The sequence below is a fragment of the Toxorhynchites rutilus genome, chromosome 3 (genome assembly GCF_029784135.1).
Source record: "Toxorhynchites rutilus septentrionalis strain SRP chromosome 3, ASM2978413v1, whole genome shotgun sequence".
In the NCBI taxonomy this organism is placed as follows: domain Eukaryota; kingdom Metazoa; phylum Arthropoda; class Insecta; order Diptera; family Culicidae; genus Toxorhynchites; species Toxorhynchites rutilus.
The window spans coordinates 265,653,255-265,667,470 of record NC_073746.1 but is presented as its reverse complement, the minus strand read 5'-3'; the positions used below and the strand labels follow the sequence as shown (position 1 = coordinate 265,667,470).

The following is a 14,216-nucleotide window of genomic DNA, read 5'->3' as shown; positions in this document are numbered from 1 at the left end:
GCCAACAAATTGACCGGTGTATCAGCACCAAGGATGTTATCTGTCATATCTTTGGTTTCACAATTCATGCCGGAACCCAACAGTCAATAATTTCGCTGTCCATTCGGAAAACCTATTTTTCACTAACGAGTAACGTAATTGAACAAAATTAATATTGATTTTCTTTATTTCATTTTCTATTTTAAGACAAAAATATATTAATTTCTTTCAATTCACATTTTACTTATTAACATTTTTTTCTACTCTTTTACATATTAACACTTTACATCTAAAGCGCTCAATTCCTCTGTATGTCATAGCTCTTATCGCCACATATTCGTTCGATCTTCTTCAACGAATGGATCAAAAACGTAAAACCATTCAAACATACTTACAATATATTAGATTTTGTTTATTCAATCACCAAAATATTCACTAGAAATAATTTATTTTGCAGAACAACGTTTGCCGGGTCAGCTAGTTTTCCTATAGAAATCGTATAGCCACATTCACATTAGATTATTAGAGTCCCCAGTCAAAGATATTTGAGGATGCGATTTAAAATCTCATCTAATTGAGCCATCTCACGTCATTCGCCGCGAGGAATGGAGGGGATTATTTAATGAAAACGTTACCTGTTTTCTGATTTGGCACTCTTATTGACGTTTGACGCAGTCCTACGTCAAAACACATTAGCCAGAAATATCCCCGCACAAAGGCATATATCCATGGGTGCAGATTGAAAAATTTGATGGGGATTACCAAAAGTTGAGTTTGTGTTAATCTTCAATTGGTTTTGAACCTTTGTTTATATCACCTTGCGAACAATTATCACATTACTCACACTCGGAAGATACAACACTTCGACCTCCCGACTTCGATAGCATTTCTGCCAATATCAATGCCAATGTTATCCGGATTGATGAGGTAAACAATCTTCCTCGCTCTCCTAATTGGATTTCTAAATATTATTCGTTTCGCTGAAGCTATCCAATGTGCACCACTATCATAAGTTCCACAGAGGGTTCGGATTGTTCAGTTGTTGTTTCGCCCGTGAAATGACAAGAAAGGTTCCAACATGGTATACATTGATGGAATGAAGATTTGAAGTGACAGTGTGTCATGTGTGCACAATGCTAAATATTTGAAGTTCAAGCAGCGCAACTGAAAACGTACGTTTCGCACCCTCGGGAAGTCCCGACAGAGGAACACAACCATAAAACTCAAATGGCTAGCGTTACTTAGTTTAATGATGGTTTTAATGCTTAAAATGTGAAACAAGTTTATCATGCGATGCTGAACTTTGTGGCAAGGGGACATCGTGCGATATTCCATTAATTCACATTGAAATTACACGCAAAGGATTTCGAGAGTATTGTGTATAATCGAATTGAACAATCCTATAATATAACCGTCTCTCGTCTTTGTGTGTAAAATGTTTCGTCCTTTTCCACATGTATATCATTATTTTTTAAACATCCAATCACATCAGGTGAAATCGTAATCAAACAGTATCGATTATTCGTGAATACTAATCCTTCTTGTCCTCAACGTTGATGTATGGTAGATAGAAGATATTCAGATGAACTCCCACTGCTTTCCACTTCGTACACACGAACACTGGTCCCCCCGGGGCTTCAATCAGCCACAAGTTACATTATTTTCTGATTCGTACATAATTAATTAACCTCCTAATCTCCCTTCAGTCGAATTATCCTTTGACCAGCAATTCATTACTGATTTTGTGTTATCTGTTGTTGTTTTTCCTCCCTCGCAGCACCATGAAAGCCACCCTGTGGTTGTGTCCGCTGTTGACAATGCTGGCTTGCGTTAGTCAACAGGTATCATCCGAACCGTTCACGGATACGAGAATCCTACAGGTGAGTAACATACTCCTTAGCGATAGAAAATGGTCGATGTGCGGTGCAATATGATATTAGTTTACACGTTAGGTGTTTGTTCCACACCGACGAAGTTTGCATCGTGGCCATAAATATGCAATCGATCTAAAACAAATTGATGACGCCATTCGTAAAATTTGACGACGATTATTTTATTTTGAGGGGGAAATGGGAACACTGAAGTTGGATAAACCTTGAACCATCACGAAAACGCTGTTGAGAGAATGATGTGATATTGAATATGAACTACATTATTGAATCTACATTATTCCAACAGTCGCATTTGAAACTCGTTGCGTTGCATTTCGATATTGCGTGCAGTCCATTATCACATATCATTGCCAGTATCGTCAATTTCGATTCAATCATCCAAAACTGATTAGTTTGCGGAGTTGTGATCTGCTGCTGATTGGCTGTGAATGGAAAAACGCACCGGTAGTAGTGCGTTTGTTCGAAGTAGTGTTGTATATTTTTGAGGCAATAGAAATGTGTGATATGCCTAACTCGACGCCACACAAAGACAGTGAAAATATTCAGCATAATTGCCAAACCCGACCACTAATTGGTTATCTGTAATTGACAGGTACAAATGACATGTTTTGCATCCGGACGATTATGGTGATATTTTCATTAATCCTGTTTTCTTTTTTTTCAGAGGATTTTTTTGACTGGGTCATTAGCTTCATTCTGTTTGTGTGCTAATAACATTGTCTTTGAAAAACATTTCATTCTGTCGTCATTACATCCTGTACCGACGAAAAACAATGAACCCGGCATCACGAGAAAGCAAATGACGAACAAAAGTGTAATACTTTTAACTTCCAGCACTCATTATGAAACTTCATTCCCACATAGCAACATGTATCACACAACCAGGTGGCGATATACAGTGCAGAAGTGTTTGTTCCTCAGTATGTTTCCTGTGTTTTGTATTTTGGCAATTGCTGTTTTCCTTTCTTATTTCTGTTGGAAACATAAAACATGCTTTCTTACCGTTGACTATGACATGCACTAACAGTACCGGCACTACCCACACTACATACCGGTCCGCATGTTTTTGTCTCTAGACATGCATGCATGTTCCGGTTCCGCTCCCATAACACAAGGCTGCGATTAGAAGAAGTTGTGCAGCAAACTTGCCCCTGTTGCTATAAGTTTCTCTCTGGGTTGAATACCTAGTAAAAACTGAGGTTTTTGTTTGAGTAACTCTGAACTTCTGCTGAAATAAATACGCCAACACAACAGTTTAACAGAGTGCTGATCACCTTTCATTATCTTTTGACCGAGCTGCAGAACAGCTTGGAATTTTTGTAAATAAATCATCTATTAACTGTTCGTGCAGTAAAAAAAAACAAAGTAAATTCGTATTTTCATTTCTCAAAACAATCATTGTTAAACTTGACATACCATCCTCAAGTTGTTTATCAACGATATTAGCGTTTAAGCTTGAGCTCAAGGTTGTATAGCAACTTAGAACTTAAATAAATTAATTTCTTATATTAGCACGGTATGAACCCACCGTGTAAACCTTATAATCGTTAGTAACTAGGACATGAATGATCAGCCCATGAACGATCGATCGCATTCACGATCGTCGATTGGGCCGAAGACAGTGATAGATAACAGGAGATGAGATACATATTGCGTCAGTTGGAAAGAAATTCTCAAACGAAATAGTCACATCTTGAAATCAAGTCCATTGTTTAAAATAAATTCTCAGTGATAAATTCAAATTCAAATTTATTATTTATTAAATTATTTTTCAGGGGGGTCTGCGTAGCCACTTGGTTACGCGTTCGCTTACTAAGCGATCGATCGTGAGTTCAAACTCAGGGCCCTCAATTGACCATCTTTGTGTTGTTATAGAATAACTACATCCACGCAACCATCAAGCGATGGAGAACGATCCACGGTCGAAATAAGATCGATTCATCCATACAACTGCTCTGCTCTGCAAGACACATCGGGCTGCTGTTCTATAAATAACCCAACAGTGACCAATATCAACTGTCTCCGCTGTTCGGTCTGCTGAACAATGGAAGAACAGATAGAATACCCTTACACCTAAATGGCTACTACAGTGTAATTTACCATAATGTAATGGAACAGAAAAACCTAACGCCTAAATGGCTCTACTACACTACTATGTAATTTACAATTTATAGAAACATAAACATATGTACATGTACACGATAAAAACCCGGCTCTGTTACAGATAAAATGCTAATGAGCCTAAGAAATAAATAAATGGGATAAAAAAAATTATTTTCCTATTTAAATTGTTGTAAAATACAGAAAAAAAATATTCAGAATGTACAGAAAAGTCCGAATTACCGGGACTTTTTCATCAGATTCTTCAGATTCAGAGCCACCATGTCCACTTTGTTCGTCGCAAAACACCAGTGATAAACTGAACATGTAAGAAGTAATGGAATATTTCGAACGCTTCAAACTTGACGATTCATTGATAGATCACAAAGATGTTGGCATTAATTCCTACGCATCAGTCACAATAAAGGAAATTATATTTTTTGAAAAAAAAACATCATTTGAGTACGGGCTAAATCCCACGTTTTAATGAGTCAAATTTGTACTCTTCACGGTCCTGGATGCAATTAAATTGTCGTTTTCAAGCTTGAAAATATCTGCCACCTTTATCCTTTGGGTTGCCGTATAATACTTCTGTCCAGGAAGCTTTAGGGTTTCCAAACGATTTTATTACGTAGATTCGGCCACTTTCCGAATTTCTCTGATTAGACGATCGAGTCAGATTTTCGCGATTCGCGAACGAAATTTTGACGCGTTACTCCGGTTACCGCGGCTTTAGAAATCCTAATCATCGCTTCTTTTATAGCAGCGCCCCTATTGGACCTTTTGACATCAGTTCGTATTGACTCGCGTTGACAACATAACGGCAGAGCCACAAAAGTGATGATGTTTGTATTTCTACGCGCTTTAAAGCGAGATTCGGTCGTGATTATTTCTAATAATTTCTATTTAAATTAATTTTAACCATTCGTCAGTAAATGGTAAGCAAGTTTTATACAATGTTATTTACTAAACGCATTCTACCAAAGTCATAGATAATCTTCCAAATTTTTAAGTTTGATAATGCACAAAGGATATGAGTACTATCTTCCGGACATTTTTCAGAAGCTCATGCAGTGGATAATGGCGATACAATCGATATAATATTAAGTTGGTTGATATCATTGATTATGAAGAGCATTCCGTTCAGCCGATACGAGAAGCATCTGTAGTATGAACCAAAAAAACAAAACATCATTTTACTCGCTGCGCCATCTGGTTGTAAATTTAAACGTAGATTCGTCAATTGAGCTTAATTTTCATGTTTGGGAACCTACCATAACAATAATGGATTTTCAGGTGGAAAGAATATCCTTTTGAATCAAAAATTATGAATCCCCTCCTTTTCCTGAAGAAAATATGTCACCCTTCTAAACTCGAGTCGACCGCGAGTAATCGGTTTTCTACGTTATTAACATTAGAATTGAGGAAAAATGTATATATTCTAGTAACAATACAGTAAGGAGTTCGGCTCCTTCAAACTTATGTAACTGAGCCTGTAAAAATAAACGATTTGAATAAAAAAAAAAAAATTATGAATAAAAATTATCATGTCCGTATTGAATATGTATTTTATGTAAAAGAGTAATACGTTTTTTAGCAAATTGCGAAAAATTAGCGCAAAAAAATCAAATTCTTAGAAAAAATATTAAACTAAAAATGTGTTTGACAATATTTTATAATATAACTAGCTGACTCGGAGAACTTCGTCCCGCCCGAAATTGATTTTTTAAATGAATTCTTTCGAATATTTACGTTTCCTTACTAAGTGAACGTTCGTGGATTCAATTGCAGAACTCTTCATTAATTGATCTTTAAAACCCTTTAAAATTTCATTTTACTATAAATTTTTTAGTACTTATATCAAAATTCAGTATACAGGTTTGATACAGAAAAGTAAATTTTCATTCATAATTTTTATTCCCAAAGCGTGTTATTCCACCTGAGAATCCATCACCATTTTCGCTTCACAGTAACGGACACCAAGCTTAATTTCGCAAACATGAAATCCAATTGAACTAACAACGATCATTGTAGGACTTATGTGGATTATTTATTTCGAAAATTCTCTCAAAGTTTTGAAAAAAAATTTTTTTCTCACCATAACATATAGCTACGTGCAGAGACGAATAGGGGAAGTGGGGGCATAGTGGTCGCCCTAAGAAATATATCCATTTCCAGCGTCCACATACCGCTACAATTCCCGTTTTTCCAAGATTATTATAGTTCAACTCATTATTGTTCAAGATAGCATACGGTTTCTAGAATAAAAATTCAAAATAGTACATTTTCCATCATTAGCAAAAAAGGTTAAAAATCGAACTTTTTTTTTGCTTGGAGATAAAGTGCTCACCTAGTGGGTACAAAGTGGTCACTCGTACATATCAATGGGATAGATTTATGCGTTTTTTTGTCCAAATTCGTTCAAATCAAATTCGATTTAGTAAGTTAAAGGTATGAATTAAGGTTGGTCTATTCACCTAGAGTCTCAATTAAAATTTTCTGATGCATACAAAAACATTGTAAGAAACACATAACGTTCCGTATATTGAGGCATGGTTTAATTGGAGTGGCATTTTTCCCAGGGTCAAAGCCACAAAAGGAACCTCTTTAAGAACAGAATGTGATAAGGTATATTAGCTTTAGTAAACAGAACATTGTAAGTCGTTATGAACCTATGACAACTTTGCCCCCAAACATCAAAGTAGTTTCTATGCTAATTAATCGCTGATATTCAACAAAATATCTGTTCACCTCTCCTAGAATATGTGAACAGTCGTCCAAACTAATGATTTGTCCAACATATCAGATTGAATAAACTAAATTTCACGAGAAATTCCTTAGATACCATGCGCACAGAACTACGGCTGAATGACTATCGAGAGAACAATTTCAGTTTTTATTTATATTTCGACATGCGACAGCTCTACTGAAGTACAGGGTGACTCAAAATTCATCAAATTCTTCAAACATAATCAATATGGTGTCATTAGTCAATAGTTATTTTACCAAACAAGCAGGTGACCACTTTGCCCCCACTATCCCTATAACAAAATAAAGACGGCTCAAATCGGATGATTTTTTTCTCGGGTTTCTCGCTTAGCAACATATGTGGCGACCGATTTTTATTTATATAGATGGAAGATATAGGAGTGTGTTATTTTGCTTGAAAATCCATTTTCACATTCAAAGATCAATTTCGTTAATGCACACATCGAACGGACACCGCTTATCACGATGTAATTTTATAACATACTAGCTGACATGGCGAACTTCGTCTCGCCCAACTTTTTTTTATATTAATTCTTTCGAACATTCACGTTCTCTTACCGAGCGAACGTTCGTGGGTTCAATCGCAGAACTTTCAATTGATTGATCTTTACAATTTCCATTTACTGTAAATTTCCTATTACTTCTACCAAAACTCGCCATTACAATATAAAGTTATTTTCAGAAACAATTTTCGCTCAAGATTCTTGATTCCTTTGCAAATAACATGTTTCTCCGTTATATGGAATACATGTTTGATATAGAAAAGTAAATTTTCATTCATCACAGTTCGGCTGGAAAGTTCATAAAGTTGACGTCTAGATGGCGCCTCTTGCAAAAATCTACTTGACTATCACAAATCACCATCTTTCAATGGATACGTGTCAAAAGGGCCTGGCCAGGTAAGGGAGTAAAAAGTGCTCCCAAACCAAATCACTGCCATGCTTGAATAGGATATTGAATAAGAAATTTTGGCGGTTTGTTTGAACTCCTATGTGGTTTAACATAGGATCTATAATGAAAAACATACTTTTTCGTTTATTTCACGCCATCCTCAATAGCTTCGAGATAAAAAGTTGAAAAAAATACTGAAAGTGCATCTCACTACGGTGTATCAAGAAAAATTATCAAAAAAAAATTCATCAAAAATTGAAGTATTAAAAAAAATTGTAATTTGAATATTTTTTTTTTGGGATTTAGAGATTCAGTACTATTCTAATTCATATTTAAATTTGTTCCTACGGCTTTTCTAGATATGTGTGATTTTTTGTCAGATTTTTGTCAGTGTTGCGCGGTACAAAAAAAATTTTTTTTTTTCATTTAGGACCCGGCTGGGTACGGGAGTAAAAAGTGCCCCCAAACCAAATCACCAGCTGTATGAAAAATATTGTATAGGGTACTAAATAAAACATTTTGGCAGTAGTACCATATATTTGAGTCCTTATATGGTACACCATAGGATCAATGGTGAAAAATACATCTTTTCGTTTTTTTCACGCCATTCCCAATAGATTTGAGACAAATACAAGACAGAATACTGAAAGTTCATCTTACTGAGGTATATCGATAAATATCTTCAAACAATTTTTTCATCAAAAAATCTAATAATAAAAAAAATTAAATACGCGGCACAAAAAAAATATATATATTTTTTGACATTTCGAAATTTTGAAAAAAAAAATTAACTTTAAGACTCACTTCTGCTTTAGTTTTTATTTAAATGCGTTCGTATTCTTTTTGACTACATGTGGCGTAATTTTTTCCTGTATTTTTGAGAGCACTGCGAGACACAAAAATAATTTTCTTCGTCGTCTGCATTATTATTTTTATTTTCTTGAAATCGATTATTTTATTGTATTCGTGGTTATCAATTGTAAGATTAAAATTTAAAAAATAATAATGATTTGGATTTTTTTTAACTAACTTTTTATTCTCACAGAGCTCTATCATACTACTGACTCCTATGAATTTGGTAAACCATCTAAATTCAATGTAAAGATAATCTCATATATTTTAAGATACGGGAAAAAACATCTTTGTACAGCACAATGCTCTAAATATCGACAAAATTTAGACATATAAAAACAAAATTTAAATAAACATAAGAGCAGTACTGAGTCTCTAAATTCAAAATAAATTAAAAATACCCAAAGGCCAAAAATATTTAAAAATTCAAGAAAAAATTACGGTACATGTGGAAAAAAAACAACACATACGAACGCATTTGAATAAACTTTAGAGGAACTGTGTGGCTCGAAGTATTTTTTGTCCAAAATTTGGAAATGCCTGACAATATATATATATATATATATATATATATATATATATATATATATATAATTTTTTTGTTCCGTGAAAAACACTGGACACACTCATATACCTAAAATAGACCTAGGAAGACATTTGAATTCAAACTAGAGTAGTACTGAATCTCAAAAGTAAAAAAAAATAATTTAAAATAAAAATAAAAATTAATTTAATTTTTTTTTGGTATTTGATTTTTTGATGAAAAAGTTGTTTGAAAACATTGATCGATACACCTTAGCAAGAATTTTTTTTCATATTTTTGTCTCAAAGCTATTGAGAATGACGTGAATAAAACCAAAATGTGCATTTCTCACCATAGATCCTATAGTGTACCATATAAGGACTCAAATAGATGTTTTGTTTTATGTTTTATTTTTTTTAAATGTTTTATTTATATATATGATGTATGATATATCCCGTACAGATGGTTATTTGGCTTGGGGGCACTTTTTACTCCCTTATCCAGCCAGGCCCTTTGGAAATATAAACAATAGTTTTTTGTACCGCGCAACACTGAAAAAATCACACATAGCTAAAAAGCCGTAGGAACACATTTAAATATGAATTAGGGTAGTACTGAATCTCTAAATCAGAAAATCAAATTTTTTCAAAATGTCAATATTTTTTTGGTACTTTAATTTTTGACGAAATATTTTATTATAATTTTTCTTGATACACCGTAGTGAGATGCATATTCAGTTTTTTTTAAATTTTTATCTCGAAGCTTACGAGGATGACGTGAAATAAACGAAAAAGTACGTTTTTTACTGATCCTATGTTAAACCACATAGGAGTTCAAACAAACCGCCAAAATTTCTTATTTAATATCCTATATGATATTTACCATACCATATTTACCATGATTTGGTTTGGGGGCACTTTTTACTCCCTTACCCGGCCAGGCCCTTTGACATCAATCGGTCGACTGGTTCGTGAGTTACAGCATTGAGAGTTAAGCAACTTTTGTTATTGTGAAAAAAATGGAAAAATCCAAATTTCGTGTATTGATTGTAAAATTGCATGAATTGGGCTTCGAATTGCTTCCGCATCCCCCGTATTCTCCAGATATGGCCCAAGTGACTATTTTCTGTTCGCAGACCTGAAGAGAATGCTCGCTGGCTACAAATTTAAGACCGATGATGAAGTAAGGCCTATTTTGCCTATTTTGAGGAAAAACCGAAAGAGTGCTATAAAAATGGTATCGAAAAATTGCAAGATCGCTATAATCGCTGTATCGCCCTCGAAGATAATTATGTTGAATAATATAATTGAATTTTGCAAAAAAAAATTGTTTTACTGTGTTACCTTATGAACTTTTCAGCCGAACTTTGAATTTTTATTTTCCACCTGAGAATCATTTTCGCTTCACACTAGCGGAACACCAAACTTAAATCCGCAAACACGAAATCCAGTTGAACTGACAACAATGTCATTGTGTTACATACGATTATGATTTTGTTCTCGAACTATCTCTCAAAACTCTCAAAATTTCAAAATCTCTTTTCACGATAACATTGATCTATAGGCAGAGACGATTACAACATAATGAAGACGGCTCAAATCAAACCCTTCATCGGGTTTTGCGCTTAGCAACATATTTGGTCTTCCGTTTTTATTCATATAGAAAAATGGTGAAAAAGGAGTAAAAGGAGTGCGGTATTCCGTCCGAAAATCCATTTTCACTTTCGAACGAATTTCGTTCAGCGCGAACATCGAATGGACTAGCGTTAATGTAATTCGAACATATAGGAATTCAATTTTCCGAATTTTCCGACCTTCCTTCAGAGTCCGATTTTTCTCTCCACTATATTGATTTATGGGCAGAGACAAATAAAACAAAATAAGAACGGCTCTAATCGGACCATTCCTTCTTCGGGTTTCGCGTTTAACAACACTTCAGAAGGTTGAGTCATAAGGGTCAGAAGGTCAGAACGTCATGTTTCACGCAATGAAACAACATGGAGTAATTTTACTCATTAAAAATTTTACCAATTTAAAACAGGTTTCGAGTCTGCTAAACTGATAGAGAATAATTTTCCTCCCTAAACGGACATCGCCACCAGACGTCGACACTATACAACTGTCATCGCGATGTCTTCTACATTGGCTTGATTCGGTTACGATTTTCAAAAGCTGTCGTGATGAAAAGAAGTTGATTTTGAAAATCCAGAGAAGCTAAATTTTGAAACACGTGTATTAAGAATGTATGTTCAACAGTTCATTTAGCATGTTGATCCTTCCCGAAACTATAAAAACTTCTCGAATCGTCAACCGGGAACATTGTATCGAACGAGAGTATGAGTTACATAGCTGATTCGTACAAGCCTCACACACTCAAAGTTACCTTACGAAATATATCAAACGAATCATTACCGTGAAAACCATGCGTTGCGACATATTCCTTTTACACTTAAATAGTGCTTTTACTAGGAAACATCGGTACTCGTTTCCTGATTTATATATCTATCATCAGTCATAATCCTATCTCGTGAAGCTGTTTGAAACCAGTTCCGCTGGCACTTTTATTATTCACTTGACAGAGCTGTGGGCTTTCATCCATCGGCGAGATCGAGAGTTTGGTGCCGCAAACGTGGTAAATTATCCTGAGGATATTAATCGGATATTCAATTTTGTTTTGATCCTTTGATTTAGGCGAAACTCATATCTACGATGTCAACGATTGGTTCGTAGACCGAAGCGATTGTCTGATTTTTGTTCGCCACAAGAGATGTGCTTTCGCTTTACGTGTTCAACTCCAGTGTTAGCAAGTGCTGATTTACATATGATCCGCTATGTGGGGTTTCTTTGATGTCATGCTTAAAAATAACTTCCCAGACAGGATTGGCAACTGGTGGAGAAAATTATTCCACTGATGTAAGATGAAGCATGGATATGATTTTGTTTGAAATTAGGAATAAATATTATTCCAATCGTCAATACATCAAATAAAAATGCAATTTTTTCCTTGATTAATGGCGGGTTGAGTAGCAGAACAGTCACCCAAACTATAAATACGTAATCGAAACAGTAACCCGTTATAGTCAACTGGAGCAGTCACATGGATTGTTCGGTCACAATGCGGCGTTCGCTCACTGTCACGAATAACACCCACAAATTGAACCAATTTACACCATCGATACATCTGATAAACAAATACCGAAGGACATATTATTCGGAATCCATGTGTAAACATTTGTTCCGCAATCACAACTAATAGGAAGATAACACACATTTAAACTCCCTTCGTTTTGTAGCTTCGTGGGTGGGTTTCTACCCCGAACAACATCATCACCGCAATCGCCAGCGCTGACGAATGGACGATAGCCAGTCGTATGCAGTATCGATGGGCGGGAGAAAGTTCCCCCATCAAGCTAACGTTCGTAAAATGGCTCAATCCTGAGTCAATAACAGCCACCAGCAGTCAGCACCGGAGCATGAGTCGTTAAAAAGTTACATAGTACCCACTTAAACAGCTGTGAAATAACGATGGTCGAATATTCTTCGTTCATCTCACATTTTGCGGCGGATGTGTAAATACTGTATCTTCTTTCGTTTAGTGAATGTCGACAGCCCGTTTTGGGTTGGATTATACCATTTGAGTAAATCAACATTCCAGCATGGAAGCGGTGCAAAGAAAGAGTTGGTTGAGTGGATTAAAAAAAAATCCCCTTTATCTGCACAAACAGTCTGATGATAGAATGTTTACAATTTCACCTCAATGTGCCACTTCGTTCCGTTTCAAGTATCCAAGAGCAAGAACGATAACGACATCTCGCGTATTTATCTTTTTCTGGTTAATTTATCTATGCGATACATCTGAAGATATGAATAGATCCAACGAAAGATAAATTTAACAAAGTAAAATCGATCAAAGTTAAGACAAAAATATAGTTTTAGTAACAAATCTGTTTCATAAAATTACCGATGAATTTAAATTGATGTGAAGGTGATTGATGTGAATGAAAATGTATGAATGTGTAAGAGGGAATAGAAGTGTTTCAGTATTGATTTACTGAAGAAATTGAGAGTTAAAAATCATGCCCATTGGAAATAAATTTCATCTAGTATTATCAAGATAGAATTTGTAAGGATGAAATCACTTATATCTCTAAACAAATCGAAACAGTAAAAAAAAATTCATTGCACTTCAATTCACAAAAATTAAAAAAAAAATCAAATTCACCATAGAACAACACCATTTTAGGGGGAGGGGGGCCTGGTCTGGAAAATCGAAAAAATCGAATTTTTGTTTTTTGAATGTTGTCCTGCAAGGAATTTTCGATATTTGATTCAGATGAAAAGTTACAGCCAAAAGTATGAAGTCACCTCAAGGGATATAGTATTGCTTTTTGAATTTTCAAACGCGTTTTTCTCGAGACCATGTTTATTCAACTGGTGCTATCGATATCTTAGGATCTACTCGACCGATTTGGCTGATTTTATTTATCAGCATGTAAAAAATGAATTATTTAAAGCGTTACATAGTTGTTTTTTGATATCTCATTTTTTCAATATTTTTATGAGCTTGTAAACAGCAACTTCTCATGAAAATTAACTAATTTTTAACAAAAATGACAACCATTTCGGCAATTTTTCGAATTTTTAAAAACCCCTATGTAACGCTTTAGGTATTGTGCGAAAGTTTCAAAATATTCATTGGAACCCGTTCTGCGACACCCCGTTGTTTCAGAACCGATACCACCAGAAAGGTACCAATTTTCAGACAACATCTACGCATCCGACTGTCAGAAGCGTAATAATCATTATTCGTGCACTCAACAAATGGATAATTCATCTACAAATATACCTGAAACAAAAACCGAAATACCCGAACACTTCACTTTATTTCTAACATCCGAAAAAAAAATCTCGAAAATTCATTTTTGCATTTTCCTTGTGATACTCGCCGTAAAACGATACTACTCACCAGGGACCGAAATCTTCGAAGATGATAAACGAATATCGACTCTCCTCTCAGTCACTTCGCTTCGACTGGCACTATTTCGGCATTCGCCGGCAGCATGCATTGAATTGACGAGCGTGTAAGAGCGAAGAATCCTACACTTCTATAAAGTGAAACGTAAACTTGATTTCTAATGCAAAAAAGTAGTTACACCATTAATGGACGGTTTATTGTCTACCCACTGTAAAACAAACCAACAAACTTAGACA

At 35.0% G+C, this 14,216-nt stretch overlaps 1 protein-coding gene across 2 annotated transcripts in view; it reads left to right on the top strand.

Moving 5' to 3' along the window:
• The window catches only part of LOC129777414 (uncharacterized), a 116,065-nt gene that overhangs the window by 70,052 nt on the left and 31,797 nt on the right, over positions 1-14,216 (top strand). The window contains exons 1-2 of one of the 2 annotated variants that reach the window (XM_055783668.1): positions 1,032-1,151; positions 1,757-1,859. In XM_055783668.1, the coding sequence (XP_055639643.1) occupies positions 1,761-1,859 (99 nt within the window). In that variant the 5' untranslated portion in view covers positions 1,032-1,151; positions 1,757-1,760. Of the gene's footprint in view, positions 1-1,031; positions 1,152-1,756; positions 1,860-14,216 lie in introns of those variants that run through there. The other variant, XM_055783667.1, reaches the window with a different exon arrangement.